General features: G+C 41.3%; 2 protein-coding genes across 10 annotated transcripts in view; one reads left to right on the top strand and one right to left on the bottom strand.

Moving 5' to 3' along the window:
* The window catches only part of map7b (microtubule-associated protein 7b), a 39,870-nt gene extending 14,792 nt beyond the window's left edge, over positions 1-25,078 (bottom strand). For 2 of the 8 annotated variants that reach the window (XM_074685668.1, XM_074685669.1), the window contains exons 1-7: positions 15,770-16,455; positions 5,309-5,479; positions 5,150-5,227; positions 4,293-4,456; positions 1,376-1,493; positions 913-1,014; positions 444-554 (exon numbers count right to left, since the gene is read on the bottom strand). In XM_074685668.1, the coding sequence (XP_074541769.1) occupies positions 444-554; positions 913-1,014; positions 1,376-1,493; positions 4,293-4,456; positions 5,150-5,227; positions 5,309-5,479; positions 15,770-15,941 (916 nt within the window). In that variant the 5' untranslated portion in view covers positions 15,942-16,455. Of the gene's footprint in view, positions 1-443; positions 555-912; positions 1,015-1,375; positions 1,494-4,292; positions 4,457-5,149; positions 5,228-5,308; positions 5,480-15,769; positions 16,456-24,977 lie in introns of those variants that run through there. The other 6 variants (XM_074685670.1, XM_074685672.1, XM_074685675.1 and 3 more) reach the window with 4 other exon arrangements.
* The window catches only part of iyd (iodotyrosine deiodinase), a 50,484-nt gene continuing 48,557 nt past the window's right edge, over positions 24,112-26,038 (top strand). The window contains exons 1-2 of one of the 2 annotated variants that reach the window (XM_074685678.1): positions 24,112-24,232; positions 24,626-24,714. The gene's annotated coding sequence lies outside the window, so the exon portion shown is untranslated. Of the gene's footprint in view, positions 24,233-24,305; positions 24,471-24,625; positions 24,715-26,038 lie in introns of those variants that run through there. The other variant, XM_074685680.1, reaches the window with a different exon arrangement.

Raw genomic sequence — 26,038 nt, 5'->3', positions numbered from 1 at the left:
CCCATTGTAATACAGCCACTGGTGGACCAGTGACATATTAGGAGCCTTGGTCTGCAGATAGGATCTGGCTGTTGATGTTGAATCCTTTTTGCATCTTATTACAATCACTGAGGGTGAGAAATCAGGGCCTAAACTTTGCTTAATATCGTATGTGGAACAGAGAGAGTGAGAAAAGTCTATTTGATATTCTAGTTGTAAGCATCTTCCGCCTGTTTTAACAGAGGATACAGGCTTTAAATCTTTCCTACAGCCATAAAAGTTTTGGCTTCACTTTGAAGGAGCTGTTGCCCTGTCAATTTTTTGAACTGTCTTAAAGTAAATAAAGAAAAACAACAAGAAGCCACTTTACCACCACAAGAGTTCAGCTCACAAACACTGAACACATGCAAGCAAAGTCACTGGTCACGGATGGAAACTGTGACGAGTTTACTGATGTTAATTACCTCTGTCTGGAGAGTGGAGGAGTGTCGCAGAGGAAGAGGAGAGACGCTTGGAGATAACAGGATCTGTATGTTTTGATAAATTCATCGTGGAGACTGAGCGTCTGTCAGCATCTGGAAACAAAGAAGAGAAATAAAACAAAAGGAAAGGGATGTTTTTTAATAGTAAGCTCTCATTGGAAGGCTGCTCTAGTCTATTTCGGTTAAGTGATGTTAGATCTATCAACATGTTGCTAAAGGGAAAGTAACTGAAATGAATTAGAGCTAAAAGTGAAGCTAAATGGTTTCAGAGTGACCCGTGTCCTGGGATAGAAGTTCACACTGGATTGCTACATGGAGCACTAATCATGCCTTTCACATCGGCCTACATTCACACTAATGCCGGTGAGCTAGAACGGTGATGACCACATACGACGCTAGAGCCGGTGGTCTAACACCAGCTGCCTAAACGACACAGTTTTCTCATATTCACATTGAGAGGTCATTCCATATCTGCGGTAGAGACTGAAAGCACCCTGCATGTGCTCCAGTCCAGCAAGGTCGAACGGACAGAGGAAAACCGACTCGACAAAACCTGGACCAGGAAGGAGGGGAGGGGGCGGGGCAGAGGCAGAGAAACAAAGAGCAGAGAGGAGGAAGAGGAAGATCCCAGGGTGCAGAGAGGTTGAGAGCAGGAGAGGGGGAGAGGGAGAGGCAGAGCAGGGTGTGAGTCAGCAGTAACAACAGAGGGAACGGGGATCTGAGAAGTTCAAATGCAAACATGGTAGAACAATATTGACACGCAGAGGCAGGCAGAGATATTTACACAAGAGAAACTCTGTCAGACATTCGGGAGGTATCAATAGTGTTCAATACACCTGAAAGCAGTGGTACATTCAGGGGGAAAAGTGTTTCAACAATACAACAAAAAGACTGATAGACTAGGTGTGTTGTACCGGCTGGTGTGCTGGTAGTGTTTGTGTGCAGCGCTCCTCCCCATGACCATCGGTTTGTCTTCTGTCTGGTTCTCTGGCTCCTCTCCAGCGTTCGACGAATCACCGCCTCATGACGAGCCTGCAGACACAAAGCAGCGATAACGCTCAGTCAGTTATCAGCATTCAAAATAAATATAACAACAACCTAAACATGCAAATGATGCAGCAGCTCTGGATCAAGGTTTTCACTCTGAAGACATTTGCAGCCAAGTGTGATGTTTAGACTTAGTCTGAAAGCCCCTTTGAGATAAAATCAAAACTGGGAGTTTTCTCAGAATGAAAGTGAAACAGTTTCTTTTAAAACCTGCACTGTGTCGTATGTGTGTGCATTAAAAAGTGGCACAGTTCCAAGTTAACCTTCCCAAATGTTCTCAAAATTAATGTTACTAGCCTGCAATGGGATGCAGCAACTATGTGTAAGCTTGGAATTGATTTTACACCCTCATACAGTCTGAGGCCTTGCACCAAGTCTCACAGCAGATTTCTGCAGTTGTGGGGTTTTACCCACTATGTTTCTCCAATATCTATACTCCTGCTTTTTTTCACTAGCGAAGATCTATTCATCTTCATGATGATAGGGAACCACTCTGCTAACATGTTTTAAATGACAATGTCACTCTTTTAATTTCAAAAATATTTCTTATCACCTCAATTCATCACTTTGTCAAAATCCAAATACTTTTGATTTTTGATTCAAGTAAAAGGAGGCAGCAGCAGATATTTTGAGTAGTTAGCCCTTGTTGACAGAATTGGACATGAAGGCAAGAACACTGGGTGCTGGAACTATGTGCTTTTCAACCAGAGTCTGAATTTAGTTATTGGGTAATAAAAAATAAATACTCCTGATAACAGCCCTGTCTTTGGGATAGTATTATACAGAAGTTTAAGATTTATGGAGGGGTAGGGCCAACAAGCTGAACTTTTCTGATTGGTTTGTCACTAGCAGCATTAACATTGGACCCACTATGTTTACAAGACTGCAAATGCATGTTGTTTGGTTTCTTCACCCTGAATTTTACAACTTGATTCCACCCTATGAAGCACAAGAAGAAGGCATATGACAAATAGACCAACAACAAGATGCAGGCCCTAAACTTGATTTTTAAAGTTGGAGACGGCAGTCAGACCAGCTCTCAGGCGGCGAAGCAAGTCTGAGAGAAACTTAAAAAAGCTGAAAGAAGGTAATACAAAGATCTGAGATTACAGCAGCCACAGCAGCCCCAACCAAGGGACAAGCAAATGGTTCAACCACCTGGATGCCCTTCTGGGCATCAGCACCAGCAGCATTCTCTGCAAATCATAGATAAAACAGCAAAGAGAGCGTTTGTTACGGCTTCTGTCTCTAAAATCGAACACTGCAAAGCTCTTCTTCTGACTTACAAAACACTGCCTACCTGGGGTCCCTCATCCAAGTCTACACTCCTTCTTGCCCACTACACTTAGCTTGTGAAAAACACCTGGTGCCCCCAGCCCAGCATGGCTCTAAGGCCATGTCCACACGTAGCCGGGTATTTTCAAAAACGAGTATTCCCCCATCATTCGTTTTAAAAAATACTTTCGTCCACAAGCAGCGGGTAAATCCGCCAGTGAGTGCAGCTCTGAGCACGCCAAACCCATGATGGGCAGTGTTTTCCTGACGTAAAACCCATACCAGCCAATCAGAATGAGCCCCCGTCATTCAGCTGTGACGTTTAAGAACCGAAAACTCAGTTTACCGGTGTCCACACGAAACCATGAAACCAGAGTTTTCCAAAATCTTCACTTTGGCCAAAGTTTTCAGAAAACATCATTTTTAGTGACGTAAAGCTGCAGTTTCATGTGGACGACAGGCATAAACGTATAAAAATATATGCGGTTTCCTAAATACCCCACTACGTGTGGACATGGCCCCAATCTCTAGCCAGACTCTTCTCCTCTGTTGTGCCCCAAATGGTGGAATGAATGAGCAAACTCTAAGAGATGTCTGAAGACTCATCTGTTCAGGAAACACTTAAGCACTTAAGCTGACCCTTCTCCTCTTTGTCCTCAAGGATAGACTGAGTCAGAAGGTCTCAGACCCAGCTCTTAGTGAATTTTCAGTACTTATTGCTGAATGTTGTTGAAGGTTGAAGTACATTATAAAGATAAAATAATTAACTCAAGCTAAACTTCTCTGCAAAACAAACTTTAGAATCAAAATCTGCATGGTAAGAACAGGGAGAGAGAAAAGAATCTTTTCAACTAAATACTACTTTCAAAGTATTCCACCTGTTTTAACAAAAGATACATGATTGGAGCTTATAGTGCAGCTTAAATTCACAACCTACCAGCCAAAATCCTGCTCCTATAAAAAGCAGTCATCAACATCCGGTCGTGAAATCTGCTGCTACTTAAATCTGATGTTTTATTCATGATAGTTTATAAAAAGAAAAAGTCATAATGTTTTACGTCATGAGAAATTACCTTTAAAATTGTTTTAAATGGGACCATGAGAGAAGTCGTGTGAGAATGTCTTGAGTTTGGTTTGTTTGACTGACAGAAATCTAAACCAACTGACTTCATCCACGGTGGTCATAAAAGGACCTCATCATCCCAATTTCCACCAAGACTTTCAGTTCAATTTAAAAGCTTCAAAAACAAAGCTTAACCTGTAAAAATGTCAAACATGACATCCATGTTTCACTCATGTCGTACACAAAAGAGTGGGCGAAGGTTCAAACTCCACCCTACATACAGTGTGTAAATGGTTAACTCACAGCACAGATATGTATTATCCTGTTGGTATGGATGAGAGCTGTGTTGTAGTAAATATGTGTGTGTGTGTGTGTGTGTGTGTGTGTGTGTGTGTGTGTGTGTGTGTGTGTGTGTGTGTGTGTGTGTGTGTGTGTGTGAATGGGACCTTGTCCTCCTCTAACTTCTGTCGTCGTTTCTCCTCCACAGCCGCCCGTCTCCTGTCCTCCTTCTCCCTCTGCTCCTCCAGCTTCCTCCTCCTCTCCTCCAGATGCTTCTCATAGTGCTGCCGAGCACGCTCCTCACGGGCCTGCCACTGGGCCTCCTTTGCAGCTGAGGCATCACACACACACACACACAGAAACACACATTGAGACACAAAATGATGATTTGATGCAAATGCATTAGTGTGTTTGCGTGTGCTCACATGCTTAAAGAAGAAATAAGAGTCTATTTGTAAACACACACACACACACACGCACACACACACACACACACACACACACACACACACACACACACACACACACACACATACACACACACACACACACACACACACACACACACACACACACACAGAGGCTTAAAGCAGCAGTGGTAGGTCAGCTGTGGATCATGTGACTTGGCTTTAGCTCTCAATCCCTTCGCCCCTCAGCTGAGGCCAGAGGTTTGACAACTGAGTGATGATGCAAACACAAACATATTGTAGCGATGAAAACATACAAACACACAGACAAGCTATCGTGGTACCCCAACCACAAACAACCCCAAAACCACGTCTGTAACAGAAGCCCCCCTTAACCCTGTCAGACCTCTTATATAACTTCAGCACCATGACAACTGGGGGACCTGGTTTCAGGACTTTTATGTAACAGCCAGAGAAACTGGCCCTCCACAGCCACCGGCTGAGTCTAGCTGTTATATATCGGGGTGTAGGCAACAAAGAAAGTGAGATATACATTAAAAGCCTACAACACACACACACACACACACACACACACACACACGTGGGGGGATACACACCATTCTGTTTCTCACGCTCCCCGCGGCGCTCTCGGGCTAACCTCTGTCTCTCGTCGATCTTGTTGAAGAGCAACGAGTCTGCGGCAGAAACAATGAGCGGCTGATTAACACTCATCTGTCACTGTGCTGTGTCAGATCGAGTCTGATGTTAAGACTCACCTGCTTTAGTGGCAGCATTGTTGCTGGGGCTGTTGCTGGTTGTGGTGTGCGTCAGAGTCGGGGTTGTGTTGGGGGTCAGGGTGGGGGAGTAGGCTTGCCCGGAGCCTGCAGAGCTGGGACGGGTGGCTGTAGATGTTCTCCCATCCTCTGATTTATACTGAGAGTAAGACGCTGCAGACAGGCCCACCAGAAAAGAAGAGAGAGGGAGAGAGATGTGTGAGTAACAAACTGAAACACACTCAAAGCATCAATGCATCACTTCTTCCTGACACTTCACATCCTCTTTACAGGAACCCAAATTTGCTCAATACTACAAACAAGTGTGCAAAACAACTCTTAGTTTTTGAAGCAGAGATTTAGAAGCAATCATTAGTACTCGCCATGTTAGAAAAGTTGACCCAACTTAACCCTTAGACATTTTAAAGAGGGGGTATTCCGCTACCCCGTATTTTAGACATGGATTTAAACCTACAATGCTTAGCATGTGCAGATTTTCAAACCTCTACATATTCACACTCCAGAGAAATCTCTCAACATGTCTGTAAACTAATCCAAATAGTCAAGAAATGGCACCAGATCTTCACAAGACTTTCACAAGATCTTTGGGGTCTTTAGAAGGTCTTCAAGGACCTGAGATCTCTTGAGATCTTTACAAGATTTTGATGTGACCAACATTAGACCTTTGTGAGACCTTCATGAAAGCTCCACAAGATTTTTGTGTGATCCTTATGAGATCTTCATAGGACCCTTACAAGATCTTCACAAGACCTTCATGAGATCTTCAAGAGTCTGTCATGAGACCTTTACAAGATCTTTGGAGATCCTCACAAGGTTATTGAAATTATTATGTCATCACATAAGGATCTCCTGACTGCTTAATGACACAATGGAGGGGCAGTGGGCCTCAAACACAAAGGTATGCCTATAGCTCTTCCCCTGACATGCTTCCAGAGAGCTGGCCAATCAGAGGGAAGGGGGAAGTCTTAAAGATACAGCTGCTAACGTGAAGTGTTACAGATCAAGGCTGAAAGATCAAGGTGCTACTAAAACACCAGAGAGAGAAAAATAAAGATACCATGGGGGGCACAAGAGGGACAGAATAAAGACTAAAAAGAGCACAATACCCCTCTTTAATCATGTCAGCCATGTCCTTTACCCATACATTCGGTGATAAAAATCAAATAGTAATGGAACACAGCATGCAAAAGAATCAGTGAATAAAAAGGTTTGTGAAGAAATGAGGGGGAAACAAAAGTCAAAATACACCAGCTTCAGTGTTTCAGTCTACATGGGGTCTCCACAGTGAAGGAAATGGTGCAAACTGTACTCCATGTATTCCACGACACTCAGGTTGTTGCAATGTTTCAACTTGACTCAGAGCTCAGCTATTGATTAATGACACTATCAGGCTCAGGGTGACTCAGCACCTTCAGTTCAGCCTCTTGGACACAGACCTGTGCAGGAGGAGATGAGCCTGCTCTAAAGTGACAACATTGCAATAAAGTCAAAGAAGTCGTTCATTAATAAAACCATACAGCTTTTCTCATAAAAGTTTTAACATTTACTACAGAAGTGTGAAGAAATGTACTCATTGGAAGGTCCTGTGATGTTGCAAACTCAGTGTTCGACACCTCTTTTCTGCACAGTTATACATCCACTGAGACCAAACCGTCCCAGAAAGTGAAGGCTAAATTAAATCCCTCCCTCCTGACCCAGACTAAGTGAAGTGAAAAACTACAGCATGAGGACGCTACCTGAAATAGAACAGCTACACATCCTACTCTAAATCCTGGTACATGGTTTCCTTATTGCTTTGCTTCAGTGACACGTTCAGCTCAGGGGTGCTGGTGAAGAAAGGAGCAAAGTGCAAGTTTCATATTCACTGTGGACTCTCCTGTGCTTTAATGAACAAGTTTGAGTGCACTTCAATGCTTCAAACTTTACCTGCACCCTCCCCTTTGGCATGAATTGGTACTACTAAGAGTAGTATGAGGTTTTCTGCCATGCACTGCTCTCTTTGTCAAAGTTCTAAAAAATCTAATCAATTAGGTGAAAAACATCTGAAATTCGACTCTGTAAATGCTCTCTCCACTCATGCATAGTGAGAAATGTTCTGCACTTGTGCTGGAAAAGACATGAGGTCATAGCTGCAGAGGTATAGCATGTCGCAGTCTCTGAATGGGACATCTAAACAGAGGTGTGTGCTCAGGTATTAAAAGTCTGCCTCAGGTGCACAGGCCTTTTAACTGGTTTATAATGGCTTTTGTTAAAACAGGAAGGACTGGGCTGGGATTAAAAAAAGTCCAGTGATATCATTCCCTTCTCTTATTTATTTCTCTGAACAAAAGGCTGACTCATTGAGTGAGGAATAAACTATGCTACCCTAAAACCTGCAACAGAAAATTATGAATGGCTTTCGGGACCAAAACGAAACCTGTATGAACTGATACTCTGAAAGAAGACAAATGACTTGTGTTTACGTGACATTGCTGACCTCTGACATGTGAGGAGGTATTGTGGTTTTTCTAGACTTTAGACTACCCTTGTAGTACCTTCACATGATTTATAGCTCACGATGATCTCTATTGTTCTCTCACTGATGTTTTAGAAAAACCTTGTTTTACCCTCTGTCTTTATTTAGCTACTATCGCTTTAAGGTATCTCACTCCAAAATCCCCTTTCCTCTTATTGGCCAGCCCTCTGGGGGCCTGTTGGAGGCAGAGCTATAGGCAGACCTTGGTGTTTGAGGCCCAAAAATAGCTCTCTTCTTTGAAAATCAAACACATACATGCAAAAGATAACTGTAAATAACTCCTGTGAGACATCTGGAGCCTTGATGGAGGAAGTAGTAACATGATGCATCAAAAGGAGCATGACTTTACTTGAGATGTGTTTGAAAATATGATACAGCAACCTGCAATGTGGTCTCATTAGAGTAATATTTTACCAAAGCATTTTGAATAACAGCCACATGTCTCCTTGTCAACGTGCACACAGCATACTACAGTCTCTGATAGTCTAAACCACTGAGGCAGTAAACGGATGTCAGCTGATGACAGAGGTGAGTGTGTGAATTCTCTTTTACAGCCCTGCAGCCATTCTTGCTTCACCCTACCTGTAACATACCGACTGTTTCCCAGTTAGACCGGAAAAAACAAAGCGTTGACTGAACCCAAAAGACGAGAGGGTGAGCTCTACCGAATAAACACAGAGCTTTGAAGTTCATCCAGCTTTAAAAAATGGGTCAGACAAGGTCAAAGGTCATCCTGTTGCTTTGAGTGTCAGATGGGTGAACATCAGGCGGCACAGAGGCTGTACTGTGAACCAGCTACACTGCAAAAACTGAAATCCAACTAACTGTTTTTGTCCTATCTTTTATTAAAAACAGTACAAAAGTGCTATTTAGTTTCTTGATATAAGAATTATGTTTTAATTTAAAAAAATAAACAAGTCCTATCCCATTGACAGCTTCTTTTTACACAATTCAGGCGTTTAGACTCTTAATACCTTGAGGTAAAAAGTTTTCTTGACTCATCAGGTGAATGTGGCTCATATTCAGCCTTTTCACACAGTTTTTATTAAAGATAAGACAAAAACACTTGGTTAGATTTCAGTTTTTTCGCAGTATTTTATTCTACTTACTGCTGTGATAGCACTGTAGGGATGGAATGGTTTCTGAAAAAAACACAATCGTTCAGTTTTCCTCACTCAGTTTGGGCCCCGTGTGCTTTGTTCAGTTTGTGTTTTTCTTTTTCTTCATTTTCATATTCAGTTTGAAGCAAGTATGTAGGTCCGATCATACCCATGTACCTGTGTACCTGTGGCACTGTCTGGGAGCACTTAAGAGTCAGTGTAAGCTCTGATGACAGCAGTAAGAAAGTGGAGGATAAAACTGCAACTGAGTATTGCCAACTTAGGGACTTTGTTGCTATATTTAATGACTTTTCATATCCCTCTGGTGATTTTTTTTTTTTTTTTAAGACGACACTTTGTGCCACTTTTCTGGAGTTTGGAGAATCTCACGTTAAAGCATGTTTTGATCCCCTCAATAGTCAGCATGGGAGTCCCTCCTCTATCCAAAACATAGATAGATAGTCCTCCTCACTCACAGCAGTCTCCTCCTGCTGCTCCAGAGCAGACAACTGCATTCAAATGAATCACACATGTCTGTGTCTCATGTTCACTTCTTCCAGTCCCCAGCCCAGATAAAAAAGGAGGGTTGATATTTTGACATTAAAAAGAAGAACAAGAATCGACAAAAGAAAGTTAATTTGTAGTTATACACATATTTATGACGTTTTTTTAACCTTTCTTTCTCCCCTGTGTTATTTCTCTTTTCTACAGAGTCCATGACAAGTGCATGCAAATTAGACAGCAGCATCATTAAGTGACTTCTGGGACAGCCAATAGTGACTTTCCTTACTGAGGAGTTGGCATGTTGAAGCCAGCAATGTTTCACTCAGCTTTAATGATGTTTTAAATGGGAAACAGCCTCATTCTTTCAGGTTGATTGATTAAAAATAATCTGTTAATAGAGGATTATTGAGGTATATGGTAATATGTGGTGTATAAAAAAAACAACAACAATGTACACAGAACCGAACCGAATCAAAAGCTGTGACTGCAAAACCTTGATAAGAAACCGAAACATGGTTTTTGTGAACTGTTCCATCCCCACTGTATATAATGACACAACTTGAATCTACTAGGGATGGGTACTGAGTCAGGTACTTTTATAGATACTGAGTACTGATTCATGTAAAATCAAATGGTACTATGTTTAGGAAACTAAATGCATCCTTGTGACTGTGAGGGAGTGTGACTTTCTGTTTTACTGTTTTGTTTTCATTAGCAATGCTCGCTCGCTTTATCTCTAAGTGACTCCACTTCTGCTGCAAAATACAAATTCTCAGCAAACATCAGGGAGTGTGAGAACCACTTAACCTTTAAAAAACATAATTAGTGGTTAAAAACAAACAAATAATGTTCTTGTGAATAACTTCTGTTCCCTTCTTGAGTTGCCCCTATGGTTTCATTCTTTGTACTGTAACAGTGTCTTTTTAGTGCACAAAACACTGTGATTTATTTTAGTTGATATCCTGCAAAAGTGACGTTTTTAGTTTTGTTAATGACCCTGCCTTTACACTACAGATGCCATTTAGCCACTGTGCTGATTCCTGCGTGTTTGCACTGACACTTACTGCTAAAAAGCTGATAAATGTGCATTGACCATAAACCACAACAAAATAACAAAAAGATCCGTCTCTTGTTCAGGGATGCACTGATCTAACTTTTCTGGTCCCAATACAGATATCAATACCTGGGCTTTGGGTATCTACTGTCTGATACCCATACCAATCCAATACCTGAGTTAAATAAAAACGTGCATGCCCTGCTGTGGGACAAGACCGGTAGTTTTTGGGGTAAATCCTGAATCAGCACAATGGATTGGGGCCCTCCCATCAATACCAGCTTTGAGGGGCTGGATCAGACCGATACCCAATACCAGGATCGGTATCGGTGCATCCCTAATTTAAAAAAAAAGTAAAGTATTGAACATTTTATAAAATTTGGTGCTGGCAAAATGTCTGTCTTTCACTGTCTGAATTGAACACATCCAAAACTTTTATTCAACTCCAGCCACCTGGAACAAAATCATCTTCTCAGCTTTTAAAAAGCTTTAGTTTTAGTTGAGGTTGTGTCCTCCTGCTGTATCTAACTGCCCCATCCATCTGTCATTGAGGTCATTGTACAAACAAACCTCAAAAAGCAGCGAGCATATTTGTTCCTGGGTATTAGACAGCCATTAAATCAGCTTTGCAAACACAATGACGACATTTTTATTTGAGGCTAAGTGTTAACTCCCATTGGTTAATGTTCATCATTGAAGCTCCAAACATCCCTAAGGTGTCTCCATTTTTTATAGCATAACAAGGCAGCACAAATCTGCTTTGGACAGAAAGAACAGACGCAGGTTTTACAGTGTAATCCTGCTCGCTTTGTCTTCATTTGTTTCCAACACAATGATATAAACAGAGACACTGACTAAATGAGTGTTTGTGGGTTTTAAACCCACACAAGGTCATGGTCTAGTTTTCTCTCTAATGTTTGCAGACCATGAATGAAAATAAACATCTTTCTTAAGTGATGCAAAATGCCCAAAGCTTAACATACTTGTACTACAAGGTAATGTCAAAGTAAACGAAAAAAGCTAAACAAGGCTGTCCTGGTTGTCTTGAACAGCTATTATTTCTCCACCCTGCATCTCAAAACTCCTCCCTGATCAAACCACAAGTCTTTACCTGGAGTTTGGCTCATGATTCCAGGGGTGTCAATCCCAGGACGGGACATGTGTAACCCCTGACTGGCGTCCTACTCCAACTAGTCAGACTGGAGGGCCAGAATGAACGTTCCTACTTCCTGACAACATCCTATGCAGCGGAAGATAAGCCTGAATCCAAAGTCCATGTTGCGGTGAGGGGATGAAAGAAAAGCGAAATGGAGAAACACCAAACAACCAAAAAGAAAAGAAAGGTTTTGCCAGCCAAGAGGCCAGCAGGATGCAAAAAAAGAAGCAAGAGGTCAGCTTCGGACGGTGTCACAGTTCCTGAGACCCAGCTGAGTATGAGACAGTTTGTGGCGACTCTCCAACCCCCATCCCTTTGTCCATAATTGTGTGTTTGTATATGAGTGTGTAACAGAGACAGAGAGTGAGACATAGGGAGAGTGTGACTGTTTAATCTGCCCCTCCCTTCCCTAATGCCGGTGTGTGTTTGTGTGTGTGTGTGTGCACGCACCCTCCCCACCCCCATCTATCTGCATTCACTGGCGGTCAGATTAAATGGTCAGAGTTGGCGATTAATGCCGTGCTGACCGGGCCAGTGTGTGTGGCAGGCGAGCATGCTGTGTGGCTCCTACCTCCCATGCATCCTGAGAGGATTAGCCACTGCTAATGCTAAGCTAAACGCTAAGCTTCAGCCAACAGAGGAGCAAAGGGGGCAGGGATGGGGAGTCCTGCTGTAGCCCGAGGAAAGGCAGAGAAGGCTGGAGGATGGAGGCCGGAGAGGAGGGTGGGAGCAGATCAAGCACGACAGGAAGTCAGGTGCCAAAACAACAGTCTATAACATGTTCTGTTTTGGATTGATTTGTGTCTCTTTTCTTTAATTTGGTGGCGTTTTTCTCACACTCAGCTAAATTCTCACCCTTTCAGTTTGTTTTCTGGTCATAGGTCAGCCATTAACAATCACACTTAAAGTGATACTCCGGGATGGAACAAGTTGGGTCCTATCACAAGGTTTAGGGCAGAAACTACCCCTACAGCAGTGTTTTTGTGCAGCAGAAGCCCTGGGCGCTTGCACCAAACACCCCCTCCCTGCTCCTCTGCCTGTTTCCTCTGCAGTCAGACTGGGCCATATTTTACTTGACCAAAAACACAAATAAACGGACTCCCACAGAAAAACTCTGATATCGGTCTGCATTCACGCTTTATTTAGAGAATTTTCAGCACGTTACTTTCACACAAAAACAACGCTAAATATGGCTCTAGTTCTCATCGTGTCGTAAAACGGCGCTACCTCCGCTGCAGAGCCACAGCTGGCTATGAAGCGCTTGCCCCTTAGTGTATCAGTCCGCCCACGGCATGCCAGATATAAACAAACGCAGGTAGTCTGCCAGGATGAAGAGACACAATGAGAACTAGAGCCTTATTTAGAAGTGTTTTTGTGTGAAAGTAACTCGCTGAAAATTCTCTGAATAAAGCGTGAATGCAGACCGATATCAGATTTTTTCGGTGGGAGTCCGTTTATTTGTGTTTTTGGTCAAGTAAAATATGGCCCCATCTGAATGCAGAGGAAACCAGCAGAGGAGCAGGGAGGGGGTCTTTGGTGCGAGCGCTCTGGGCTTCTGCTGCACAAAAACACTGCTGTAGGGGTAATTTCTGCCCTCAACCATGTGATAGGACCCAACTTGTTTCATCCCGGAGTATCACTTTAAAGCTTTGTGCTCCTGTTACAGTGAGAGTAACAATAAAAACAACACCCATGCTGGGCCTGGGCGATGTCAAATTTTGCTGGACGATATTTTGCCCCACAATTATAGACGATAAACGATATTATTGACAATATTTCTGCAACCAAATTAACCCTGATATAAAAATGATACATCATTATAATTCAGAATACCCTTTAAAATGCAATCTCAATCTGATTGTCATTTATCTTGTCTCCTAAATCAATTTCTTTTTAACTTTTGTATATATCCATTTTTCTTTTTAAACTTTTGTTGAAGTGTTTTTTAAGTATATTTTGTATGGCGTCCTTGGGTGTCTTAAAAGGCACCTTGAAATTCAATTTATCATTGTTATTATCCAGCCTATTTGGAGGCAAGAGATGAGGAAAACCAACACACATGTACATGGCAATATATTGAGCCAGCAAAATTATTGAAGTCATTTTATTTATCATACAATTAATTGATTTATTGACTATCACCCCAGGCCATATTCATGCCGTCTGCTGCTGACACAGAAAGAAAGTAGTTTTACCGCCACATTGTTGGCATTGTTGATATGTCTAATGTTGGTGTTCAGATTGTCTCAATCAGAAACAACAAATCAGAATCAAGTATTTGACGCAGCTTGGTGCTAAATAAGAATATAAGGTAACAATGTCAAAGATTAGGAGCTATTATCATAGATTTGTTCCTCACCTGTGCTCATTCATCATTATCTAAATTCTTCGGGGGACGAAGCTTGTCACTGACTGTTACTTTGTGAACAGTGCCCCACTTTCTGCTGTATGCCTCGCTCTCACATAGCTGTGCATAGCTGTCGATTTGCGATATGCTAGTTGGACCTTGCAGGGTTTGCACTGCACTTCATTTTCGTTTATTTTCTTGAAGGAGCTCCCACTCTTCCCGATCCATTCATGATCCTCTCTTCATTCATGTTAGGCCTTAAACCTTCAACTTATTGACTTCTGGTCTAGCTCTGATCATTATGTTGATTTGCTGTTGTAGTCAATTCCAATAGGGTCTGGTTTGGCTACAGTTTGTTTAATTTTGAAGGGTCACTGGGGTTTTAGGGTGGCTTCTGAGCACAACTTCCTGCACTGCATCTGCTTCTTTTGTTATGACATTTGTTAATGTCTCATCTTTAAAATATAAAGCGACAGAAACAAAGCAAAGGTTGCTTCAAAGATTGGAACTTTCAAGTCAATTTGTTTTGACCCACAGTGAGATCTTTTTAAGCAGTTCTGGTGTCTTTTAAGCCTTTTGATATCTTGAAATCAGACACTTTTCCGGACTTGTCAGATGTCTGTGGCTCATATTAAGTCAATTTTTTCAATAATGACACAAACACCTGCTTTTTGCAGTGTATTCTTGTCAGTGCAAAGATTTTGCCTAATGGTTTAGTCTTGCACCCAATTTGCAGAAGCCATGGTCCTCAGGCTGAAAGTCTGGGCTGGATTCCAAACCTACAGCCTCTTTCCCACATGTCAGCACAACACATTAAACAGGAAGACTGTTCCGTCATATCTCTATCAAAACCCAAGATATGCTCTCACATCTTCATAACCATATACAACATGTTGTTTGTTGATTTTCTTGATCTTCGCATGATACATGCACTTAAAAAAAAGGCATAGTTTCATTAAAATTACAGACATATGTCGACAACTTCACAGCTACCTGGTTCTTAGATCACGCTCACTGCCCACGCTCACAATCGTCTCTCTATTTCCCTCCTCTCTTGCTCCGTATTCTTCTATTATTTATGTTTTAAGTGAGCCGTGCACAAATAAGGAAACTGCAAACTCCCTTAGCATGAGAAGCATGATGTGCACTAACAGGAAATGCAGGTCAGAGGAGCTCCTTGTGTGGCGTGTTTCCTCTGTATTAAATGTGTTTCATCACATTCATGTGTCCTGGAGTGGAATATTAAACAATTTTTTCCATTTCTTGAAAAAAAGACTGAATGCATGAATGAATGAGTGAAAAAAAATGAATGAATGAACAACAAAGCATCTGCATTTCTTACTACCAGTGAGACTGCAGACACCTGCTGTCATCCTGCCCAACTGCTCTGCTTACTGACTCAACACGTCCAGAGGAACTGCACCTTCACTCTCATCTGCTGCCCTTGTGTTGACCCAACCTTGCCTTGTCAGCTGGTTTCAACACTGTCCCTCTCACTCACTCAAACACACACACACACACACACACACTGCTGTCTCATCAGGCTTGTCAGCTCGGCGTCACCAGATTACTGAACTTGAAGGGCTAAGAGGACTTTTCTTCTGCAAGAGCAAACAATAAATGGATCGACACACTGCAAACACACATGCATATTGAGTTCTGCAGGATTTCTCTTTTTTAACACACTTCCTCACTCTCACAAAACAGTCTGAGCATCTCACAAAGTACCAGCGCATGATTATCTGTAGCTCTCTCCACTTCAGTTACCTTTTTTCTTCCTCCTGCACACATTTTTCCGCTTCTGTCCCTCCTCTTCCTCAGTGATGGTGAACAGTGCCGGGATGGCCGAGCGGCTCCCTCCTTTCCTCAGCTTTCTTTTGCCCTGCGAGCACCCATCTCCTCCTCCTCCTCCTTGTCTTCGTCCTTTACTTTCTGGCATCTCCTGCCCTGTTGCTAACCCTCGAGCCCCCAGCTAACTCACCCAGCCCCTGCCCATCCCACCCTGCAGAGGAAGGCGGAGAGGGAGGGAGGGTGGAGGCCTGTGGCTGGAGACAGACGGGGTCACCCCTAAAAGATTTCTTCTTGGAGGTAGATATGGATGGCTAACAGCTAAGGCTAACAGCTAACTCTGGCTGCACATTGCTGCTCTGTGTGTGTGAGAGAAACAGCAGGGTGGAGAGGAAGAGGTGGAGGATGATGCACAAAAGAGCAGGAGGGATGCAGAATTATGAAATGTGGAGTAAAGAGGAGACAGTTACAGAAAAGTGCAGATGATGAGAAAATGAAAGTGAAACACACACACAGAGCTGCATGCACACTGCCAGGCAGGGAGGCAGAGAGTGCGACACAGTCTGAGCTCTAGTCTGGCTTAGAGAAGAAGACTTAATCCAAGAGACTGGCTCGAGTGAGAGCTGCAAAAACTGCACTTCACTTCCTCTTCAAGAGATGCTGCTGTCAGTACGAGTCAGTGCGAGCCTCCCTCCCTCTCTGTCTCCCTCCCTCTCTCTCGTCTATTCTGTAAAATGCAAACTTGTCAGAAGAATCACATCACACAGGAGCTGGCTGCACAGGGCACACACACATACACACACACTCTGTCCTACAAACACACAGGGCATCAGTGCTGTTAAAATATTCAGTGTGGATCCAGCGGTGGAATGTGAGCCGGTACCGGTGAAGGGTTTCCCTGACAACAGCAGCACATGGACCAATGACGCTGTGGCAGAGTGGGAAGGCTCACTTTAATGTAATGCACACACACTGAAACTAAACAATGCAGTACTAGAGCTGCCTCTCTGAGAGGGGTGTGTTCATGGTGAGCACATGGTTTATGTTCCCACCCACTCCTGCACTTAAAGAGCCATCAGATGACAACAGCATAGCAATTCAAGCAGAGCCTTCAGCTGGATTTTTTGTTTTGCAAAGCAATCCAATCATTCATTGTGGAGTTACATACACATATGCTTAAAATATCCCTATCTCACAATGATAAAGAATCCTTTATAAAAGTCCTGGATCCAGATGGTGATCGAGATCACCTTCAAAATTTAGTCAGTTCTTTCTTATCCAATTTTGAACATTTCCTGAAAATTTCATCAAGATCTGTTTGTAACTTTTTGAGTTATGTTGCTCACAAACAGACAAACTCTCCAAAAAACATAACCTCCATGGCGAAGGTAAACATGCAGAGACAGAGACAGGCTGAAAAATGGTTGTCCCAAGAAAACAACACCCAAAAAGATGTAGGGCTGCAGCTATCGCATATTTTAGTATTCGAGTATTCTACCGAAAATCCCATCGATTAATCGATTAATCGATTAATCGGATAACATACATTTTTGTTTAGTTAAAGAGCAGTTACTTTTCAAATGAATTTTTTTCTCTTTAAGAAATAGAATCTTCTGATACAGCATGTCAATAAGAGCGCTTGCTTTGGTAGCTCCAAAATTTGTAAACACACTTTGACACATTTTTTGTGCCTTGTACATCTCATCAAATGTTGCGGACCCAAATGGCACCCGTTTTGTAGAATGACCCATTAGTCTCCAAACTCCAGAAAAGAAGCTAGATTTGTTGCTAGTTGCTATTTTGTATAAGAGGTAGCTTGAGGGGTCTGAAAACTCTCTTAATATGGCCTCAGCCCTATTTGAATTACCACTTTTTTTTTAATCAATCTTTTTTTGAATTAAATGATTCCTCGAGGCGGAGAAAATTACTCGAGTAATTTTTGTAATGGAGTACCTCAAATCATTTGAGGAATCGTTTCAGCTCTAAAAAGATGGTTTCCTCACCCGCTCACCCTGTCAACACTTTAGAACAGTGGACAAGGTTTGGGAGAGGATATGATATCTGCCCAGATAATTTTACGTGCAGCGGTGAGGCTTCAGACTTCAATTATCCAAATAGCCAAAAAAAGAGTCCATGGCAATGAAAAAAATTGCCAAACCTTCACTGCCAGTGCCAAACTGATGATTCTCATAATGACTTTTGTTTGGTGGAAACCTATTCATTTAACAACCACAAGCCTCATCCAAACTTACCGCAACACATACAGCTGTCTGGACACAGATCGCCATATTGTCCTGCAAATCTGTAGAAGCCAGTCTACTGTTCCCAAGTGCTGAAAGAGTGAGAACTCTTCTACTAGTGTCATCTTCTTGGGATGCCTACTTCACAGCCTATCTCTGGCATTATGGACCTAGTCCTGTGTCTCAATCCGGTACTTCTGCTTTTTTCCTTACTATTTTGAGTGCGTAAGTATGTTCATACTGACAGTATGGAATTGTGCATTTTTATTTCTTAGCTGGCGCACTCAAAACAGTCTAAAAGTTCAGTGAGGAACGGGGGACACTTTTCACACTCAATGCCCATTGGCTACTTGGACGAAGGGGTGGGAATGAATCAAAGGATGGTTGATGGATGATGGATGTAATCAGTGAAAAGCAGAAGAACAGCTGCGAATGGTATAATTTGATGGCAGTTTTTGATAAGTGAAAAAACGCAGAGTTTGATTTGAGACAAAACTACCCTGTAAGATTTTGTGCACTGTTCCAGTCAGCGCAGAGTGTACACAGTGCAATTCATGTAATTGTAGTAACAGGAGACATTTTGGGACACAGCATTGGCCTTCACTCGAGAGATGGTAATAACCCTTACTCCAAATAATGCCACAACTTTGCTTTACGGGACACCAGCTTGACGTTGCTCCACCAGAAGCTCAAAAACAGTCAATAGCAACTCGGGGTGGACATTTAAAGCAAGAGCTATTTGACATTCCCTTGTAACGATTCAAAAAATATTTGAAGATCATCCAGGTTTATATTTTAGGCATCTTACTGCAGATTTGTAGCAGGATTCAATGTCAGGAGTCTCTTTAACTGCAAACGCAAAAAAAATGGACATTTGGATGCTGATTGGGTACTAGGGGTGGGAGAAAAAAAATCAATATACAATATATTGTGATTTTTTTTGTTTGACAATATCAAAATTTGGATTGTTTGTCAAAAAATCTATGTTTTTCAGATTCATATTCTTCATTTCAGTCTTTGTTTATAAACCAGATTGGAAAAAAGTTACCACTTTTCTCCAGCAGAAGGTGAAATGTTTCTCTCTGACTCACGTGATGCGCACTGTATGGGAAAATATGGCCTGTAGGTATTATGATCATTTAACTTTTTCTCGTGGTCTGGTGTTAAAAAAGCAAACTTAAAATCAAAAAACATTTAAAAAAAACGGAATAGAATCAAATCACAAGAATAGCATATTGTCCCAGCCCTCTTGCTTGGTTTCAGTACACATCCCATACAGATACTTTAACATCTATAGCAGTGGGCACTGGATCAACTCCTCTCTACTCGCCACGTCTCCTGCGTCCCTTCAGCTTTCCTACCCAGTAAAGGCAACATTTCCAAAAACTACTTCAAGTAGATTAATAAATAAAAAACCCTGGTCATAGAGAGGTGAAGTGTCTCCAAAGTAAACAGAAGATATGCTGCACATGTGGACCAAACAAAGACACACATGCAGATAGGGAGAGATGAGGGGGCCATAAAGCTATAACAGCCATCAGAGCGCACATCATGAGAGGCCTGTCCAATAACAGAGCAAACATTCGCCTCACCAACCATGTGGCATTGGCTCATGCACGCTTATCTCACATCTACCAAGGCAAATACACACGAGATTAAACAACCAGCATGACAACATGAGATCCTCATGCAACCAATAGGCTGTGACTCAAAGCAGCAATGCAAGAAAACGATTGAATCCATTGAAAGACGCACTTCTCCCTGCTTGCATTTAATGGCTATGATGTCATGAAGTTTGTGAGAAAACTTGCATCCTCATCTCCTCAGGGAACACATGTCAATCATGAGAGAGCAATCTGATCTTAGTCCCTGCAGGGTAGAGTAATGCTGTAACCCAACACTCAGACCTGAACCGGATAGGCTGGGCACACACACCCTCCTCACACCCACTGACTACAGCAGACACAAATGAAAGGAGGAGGAACTAATGGCAGGTACAGCTGATGATGTAAGAAGCAGACTCATTGTTCTTTACACTGAAATCATGAATAGCTATTTTAGGCGACATGTGCCCTTTGGATACAACAGAGCTCCAGCAAACATTTAGTGACTTCATTCAATGTGCCATCACTCATATTTCCTGCAACCACTGGCTGTTCACATCACCTGGTCACATCTATCCAACAGCAAAGCATCACAACCTTCAAGTTAGTCTATTGTATGTATTATTCTTGTCTTAAAGAGGGGATTATGTGATGATGTACATGGTTCACAGCTCAAACATTTCTATTGTCCTCACACAGGTGTTTTAGAAAAGCATTATTTCTGCCTCTGAAACACTTCATTTCAGTTGCTGTCTGTTTAAGGTTCCCTACTCCACAAAACCCTTTGTCTCTGATTGGCCAGCTTTTTGGAAGCCTGTCAGGGGCTGGAGCTAAGGGCAGACCTTGGTGTTTGAAGCCTGTTTCTCTAAAGTGTCATGATGAAGCAGTTAGGAGATTCATATGCAATATCATTTCAGCGAGTCTCATAAAGATCTCTTGAGGGTCTTGTGCTTTTTCTTTTTGGAATTGAGTGTTAGACTCGGGGATTTCTACAATTTATGAATATGCAGATGTTTTGAAGTCTCCACCTTTAGTTTGAATAAGTCTTTTGCGAATCATGAACGAATCGTTCAATACCCGAGAATCACTTTACTGACTCGAGAATCATGATTCTTTGCCCAGAATGACTCAGTTACTGACTCAGTACAAAGCTAACGGTAGCCTAGCCCCTAACTCACATCACGGGAGAATGGCTGGTACGTAGAATGGCTCAACTCACAGTGTATACGGGTCATTAACTCACCCACAGTACTTACGGATCACTAACTCACTCTCAGTATGACTCAAAGCGCATACGAGTCACTCGCAAGCTCAAACGTACGTAGCATGGCTCGACTCAAAGCACATACTGGTGGAATTTACTCACTCGCAGAATCACACATATGAGTCACTTGCCAGCTCGAACATACGTAGCATTACCGTCTCAGTCCTGGAAAGATCATTTTCCCGAAAGCCAATTTGTTGTGAGGATAATTCATTTTAAAGGAGGGGTGACTTTTTGATGACTGCTGACACTTTATTTTTATTTCACTGTTGTTTAAGCTATCCGTTTATTTTCACATTTGTCAAGAGGCTTTATTTTATTTTACATTTATTGTACATAGTTATTTTTTCTAATGTTGCACTGTTTGAACTTTGTCATTTTTCTCAGTTATATCTATCTAATTTAATGTATTTTTTTTTATTTGTGAGTTAGAAAAATAAAAGTTTCTTTAATAAATGTTGATCTTTCACTCTTTTTTCCACATTGGAGGGTATAAATTGTCCTTTTCACTCATTTCGCTGGTATGAATCTCTCTGAAATATAGAGTTCTTTGCACTTTCTGGGTAACTGACTCGAGTGACTCAAATGACTCAAAAACCCGGTTCACTTTGGTGAGTGACTCATTTAATCTCGACTCAGTAAAAAGAATCAAGTTTCCCATCACTAGTTTGAATATCCAGTGCTGTTACTTTATATCCACATTCAAAATGTAGGAAAGCAGAATACCCCCTCTTTAAAGAGAAAGTAACAAACTCTACTCCAGTTCTTTCATGTATTAAATAAGAACAACTCTCCACCTCCCCATCACCATCCACTCTTCCAAGTTTTATCCGTTTTATCAGTTATAAACAACATCTTTAACAATCTCCCATCACTTTTCCGTTTCATCAGTTCTTCAGCTTCACCAGTCCTCGACAACATCATTGATTACCTCCCCATTAACACCCAGCCTCTGCAGTTTGATCATCTCTATAATTTCATCAACCTGAGATGACATCAGTGGAGAACACCTCCAACAATGGCGTCAGGGCTCCAGAGGGAACAGACTGCTGCTGCTGCTGCTCATGACAGACACCTTTGATCACCTTATCTCTCAGGAGTGGAGTTCAGGCACCAAAGAGGCTCCAACAATAGCTTATTATTATCACAAACTGCCCTTCCTAACTGAACTGGATGTAGAAGTATTTGCAGGTTATTCTATACACTCTAAAACCTCCATGCTACAATTTCTTCGTTGCTCAAAATGTTTTAGAAATGTCAACAAAGATATTTAGGTTTTTACTACCATCTTATTTACAAGAAAAACCTGCAATCACTACATTTTGTAGATTTCCTGTACAAAAGAAAATCCAACTCCAAAGAATGCGGACGAGGTTACCAAACAGAGTTCAATCCGGATTATCAAACAATATTAGCATGTCTCTACTCAAGGTGAATTGGGTTACTTGAAGACTGTACTGGCTCAATAAGAAACTGCTCTCATAACCTCAAGCTACTCAAGAGCCATTTTATGTAATGGTGAAACAAAGGTGAGGACCCTCACTGAGTAGAGTAAGAAACCTATTTGTCAGCTGATGCAGAAAGAGATAGCGCAACTTGTTTTGCTGCAGAATGGAAAAAACAATTTAGCAGCACTTTTGAGCTGTGGAAACAAACTGTGAAACAAGAATGGCAAGTCCATGATTGGACAAATTGCAGGTTAGAGGAAAAAAGAAGCTTCCAGAAAAATCACAGGACTGCTTTCATGACACAATCAACATGCTAGGCAACTGTTTATGAGTAGCTACTAGCAAGGCAGCTGCATTTTCAGGATAGCAAGATTCCAAAATGGATATTGATGTACAAAGTTGTTACTGTAATGATAAGATATTTATGCAATAGGGCTGTATAGAATGGAAAAAAACAGACACTAGAATCTGTTTTCTTTCTGAAAAATTATTGTAATGTGTAAAAATACAATTTAAATAATATTTAAAAATTTAAATAATTTTAATAATAATTTTTAAAATTAAATAATAATAAGAAGAAATTTAAATAATATCTCTTTACATGTGCAGGAGTACAATAAATAATAGATAATTGTCTCAAATTTTCACAAACAAAATTAAACTTATTTTTCTTCTACTACACTTGATTCAGCCTTGACAAAAAAAACCCTACACAACAATAAATAAATAAAATGTGCATTAATATTGTTTATAATTAGAATTTATGGCTTGCTTATGAATTAATATTACCCACAGATCAATGGCTGCTGTTTTTGATACCTTGCACATTACATGTGTTTGCTTAATGTGTTTCCTGAATGAAGATCCACCCTATAAACAAGTTTTTCATCACGAAACTCATCATCAATTGAGGTGAGCTAAAAGTTGACAAAAGTTATTTTGGCTGCACAAAAATTGTTTAAAAGCATGGCTATAACACTCAGGCCTCCACCTATAGTGAATAAGCTGTGCATGCTGAGGGAGAAAAACACTAAAAAAGTTTGTTTTTATTATTCTAAACTCCTGTTTGGACTTCTGATGTGATAGTTTGAAGCCGTCCAGAAGAAAATCATATTTATTTTTGCCGCATAAAACTTGTAGAAACTATTTCAACCTTTTCTCAAATACCAGAATCAGAATCAGCGACATGCAAACTTAACCAAGATGGTTAAGCATCTGATAAAATTAAAGTATAACTTATCCATTGATTTTCTTTTTTTTTAAATCTGAACTAGTAGGGTATAACTTTGCAACTGTGTTTACCCTGTGCATTAGAGAAGTCTCTTAAAATGCATTTTCTTCTCTCTTAACCTTTAATCCTAGACTGTAAATTATGGTCTGTGTTTGTGAAGCTTAACTTCTGAAGCCAACTTATCCTTATTAGACTAAGAAAACATGTCATACTCTGGAATATACTACCAGCATACGTTCAAAACAATATAGCATGCAGAAGTTAGTCACCGAACAGATAACTGTGTAAAATATAATAATACATTAGTCTAAATTTAAAAAATACCCTTTGTAAAATTCATGTTATTTTGGAGCACTATGCAGTAAATTTGTGACATTATCAATCAAAGCAAATCAGTTTACTGGTGTTTTAAAAGCATACCAGCTCAGTTAAGACGTATCACATCCAATCAATGACGTCACCGGCAGGTATCACAGCTAATAGAAAACACCTGCTGGGGTTTTTAGAAATTAAGCCGAGTCTAGACGAAAAATGCTTTCAAACAATGGAGAACTGGATTGAAATCCCATCCTGTATGAGGTCAAGAATTAAAAATAAGGGGATTAACTATAATATGGTTTTGGCGACACCCCTGGCGACAGGTAGCTCACTTCAGGTGTGTGAAGAGCAAATAATTAGACCGTCGGCAGTTCAAACACCTCCCAAACTGCATTTTATCTGACGTTGTGTTGTGTTTTACGATTTAAAAGGGCTTTGACACGCAGAAAGTTGATATAAAATGTTAGTGGATGAAAATTGGATGTTTTAACCTTTAAATTATAATTTTATCATTATAAAAAGTGATAAACTATTATTTGGGTCACAGATGTTAGGTGCAGAAATAAAGAAAGAAGGTATGAAGATTTAATAACTCTATGCTTACAACCTTAGAAAGTTTTTTAAATACTTAGACATTCTCAAAATATTTAGCCTAGAGTCACATTATCGAGCAGGCTTCTCCTCCAGCCTCTGTCCATGTCCATTTATTCACCTGTCACGTCCCCTGAAGGAGGATTTCGACGAGTTGACGGAATGTCAGCAACAGGTGTCTGTCCACGCGCAAGAACCTCAAAAGCTCCCTCAACAACACGAGCAAAGGTAAAGGTGACAACATTTTACTGTGGTTTGTTTCAGTTTGTGTTTTATACACGTTAAGCAACCGGTTGGGTGAGTTGGTTGATAGTTAATCCCACTCCCGTGACTGACCCGGCTCCCGGTAGTTCCTGAGAAAACAGCGTCAGCGTTCAACCACGACAGCACTAACTAAAGTCACGCAACAAAGCAGTGTTAAATAACTCGGACAACAGCTTGTAAACCGTAAAAGTTCACCAAATTAAAGTTTTCACACGGTGGAAACTCACCTTGGGACTCTGGAGGAGATGCGTCGCTGCCATCCTGGTCCGCCATTTCTCCTGACGTCAGCTGAGAGGGATCAACGGGACCTGATCCTGAGCTCGAGCGGGCGGGCGGGCACCCTCCCACGGACAGGTGGGGCACAACACGGGCTAATTGATAATCTCATTAATACAATAAAATGATAATCCTGCTTTATAATCGTACACTGACGAGGAAATAAACTTTTCACAGTCTTAGTGTAATTATTAGGGCCCGAGCCCCGGGAACCGGGGGCGAAGCCCTCTTGTAACCGTTAGGATTATTATTATTATTATTATTCTTCTTTGTTTCTGCCGATATAATGCCACTTTGCGGGCCTTTGGCTTGAAAAAAAGGCGAAATGACCTAGCCACAAAATTCTAACTCGGCGAAAAATTTATGATTCCACTGTCTCTGCAAAAATTCACCCCCCCTCGCGCCCCCTAGGGGCTTAAAACTGCAGCCCCTTGCTCTGCTTTCAGCTACAGCCTTGAAATTTGGTGGGTATAACAAGCATGCCCACATGAACAAAAAAGTCTCTTATGAAGATCATGAATTCTCAACACGAACTTCAGTATTAGCACGTAAACATGGGATTTTGACGATTTGTAGCCTACGCATTTGAACGAACTAGTCCTAGGGCTTTTGTCACACCAACTCCAAACTTGCCATGTGTATACTACACACATTGAACATTAATAATCATAATACAATTTACAGAATCTTTTTCCCTTTTGCCAGGGCACGGGCTCAAAGTTCGGCATTTTTCAACTTTGTACAATCTTCACCAAAATCAAGACACATGTTCAGTGTTAAGCCCTGGACACAGCCATATCATTATTCTCCCCCGAAAGCACATCGCCTCCTGATGGCAATGGCCTGAAATTGCCAAAATTACGTTTATAGGCTATGTATTTCAATGAACTACTCCCAGGTTTGGACTTAGATGAACTCCAAACTTGCCTTGTGGAAACTACACACATTGAAGATGAACACTTACAATACAATTCTTATCATCTTGTATGGCGTGGCCACAAATGGCCGCCAA

Source organism: Halichoeres trimaculatus, unplaced genomic scaffold, assembly GCF_033239565.1.
Source record: "Halichoeres trimaculatus isolate MK-OKI-2021-1 unplaced genomic scaffold, fHalTri1.1 fHalTri1_scaffold_13, whole genome shotgun sequence".
Taxonomy (NCBI): Eukaryota; Metazoa; Chordata; class Actinopteri; order Labriformes; family Labridae; genus Halichoeres; species Halichoeres trimaculatus.
The sequence above is the reverse complement of the archived record's forward strand: the minus strand, read 5'-3'. Positions and strand labels throughout refer to the sequence as shown.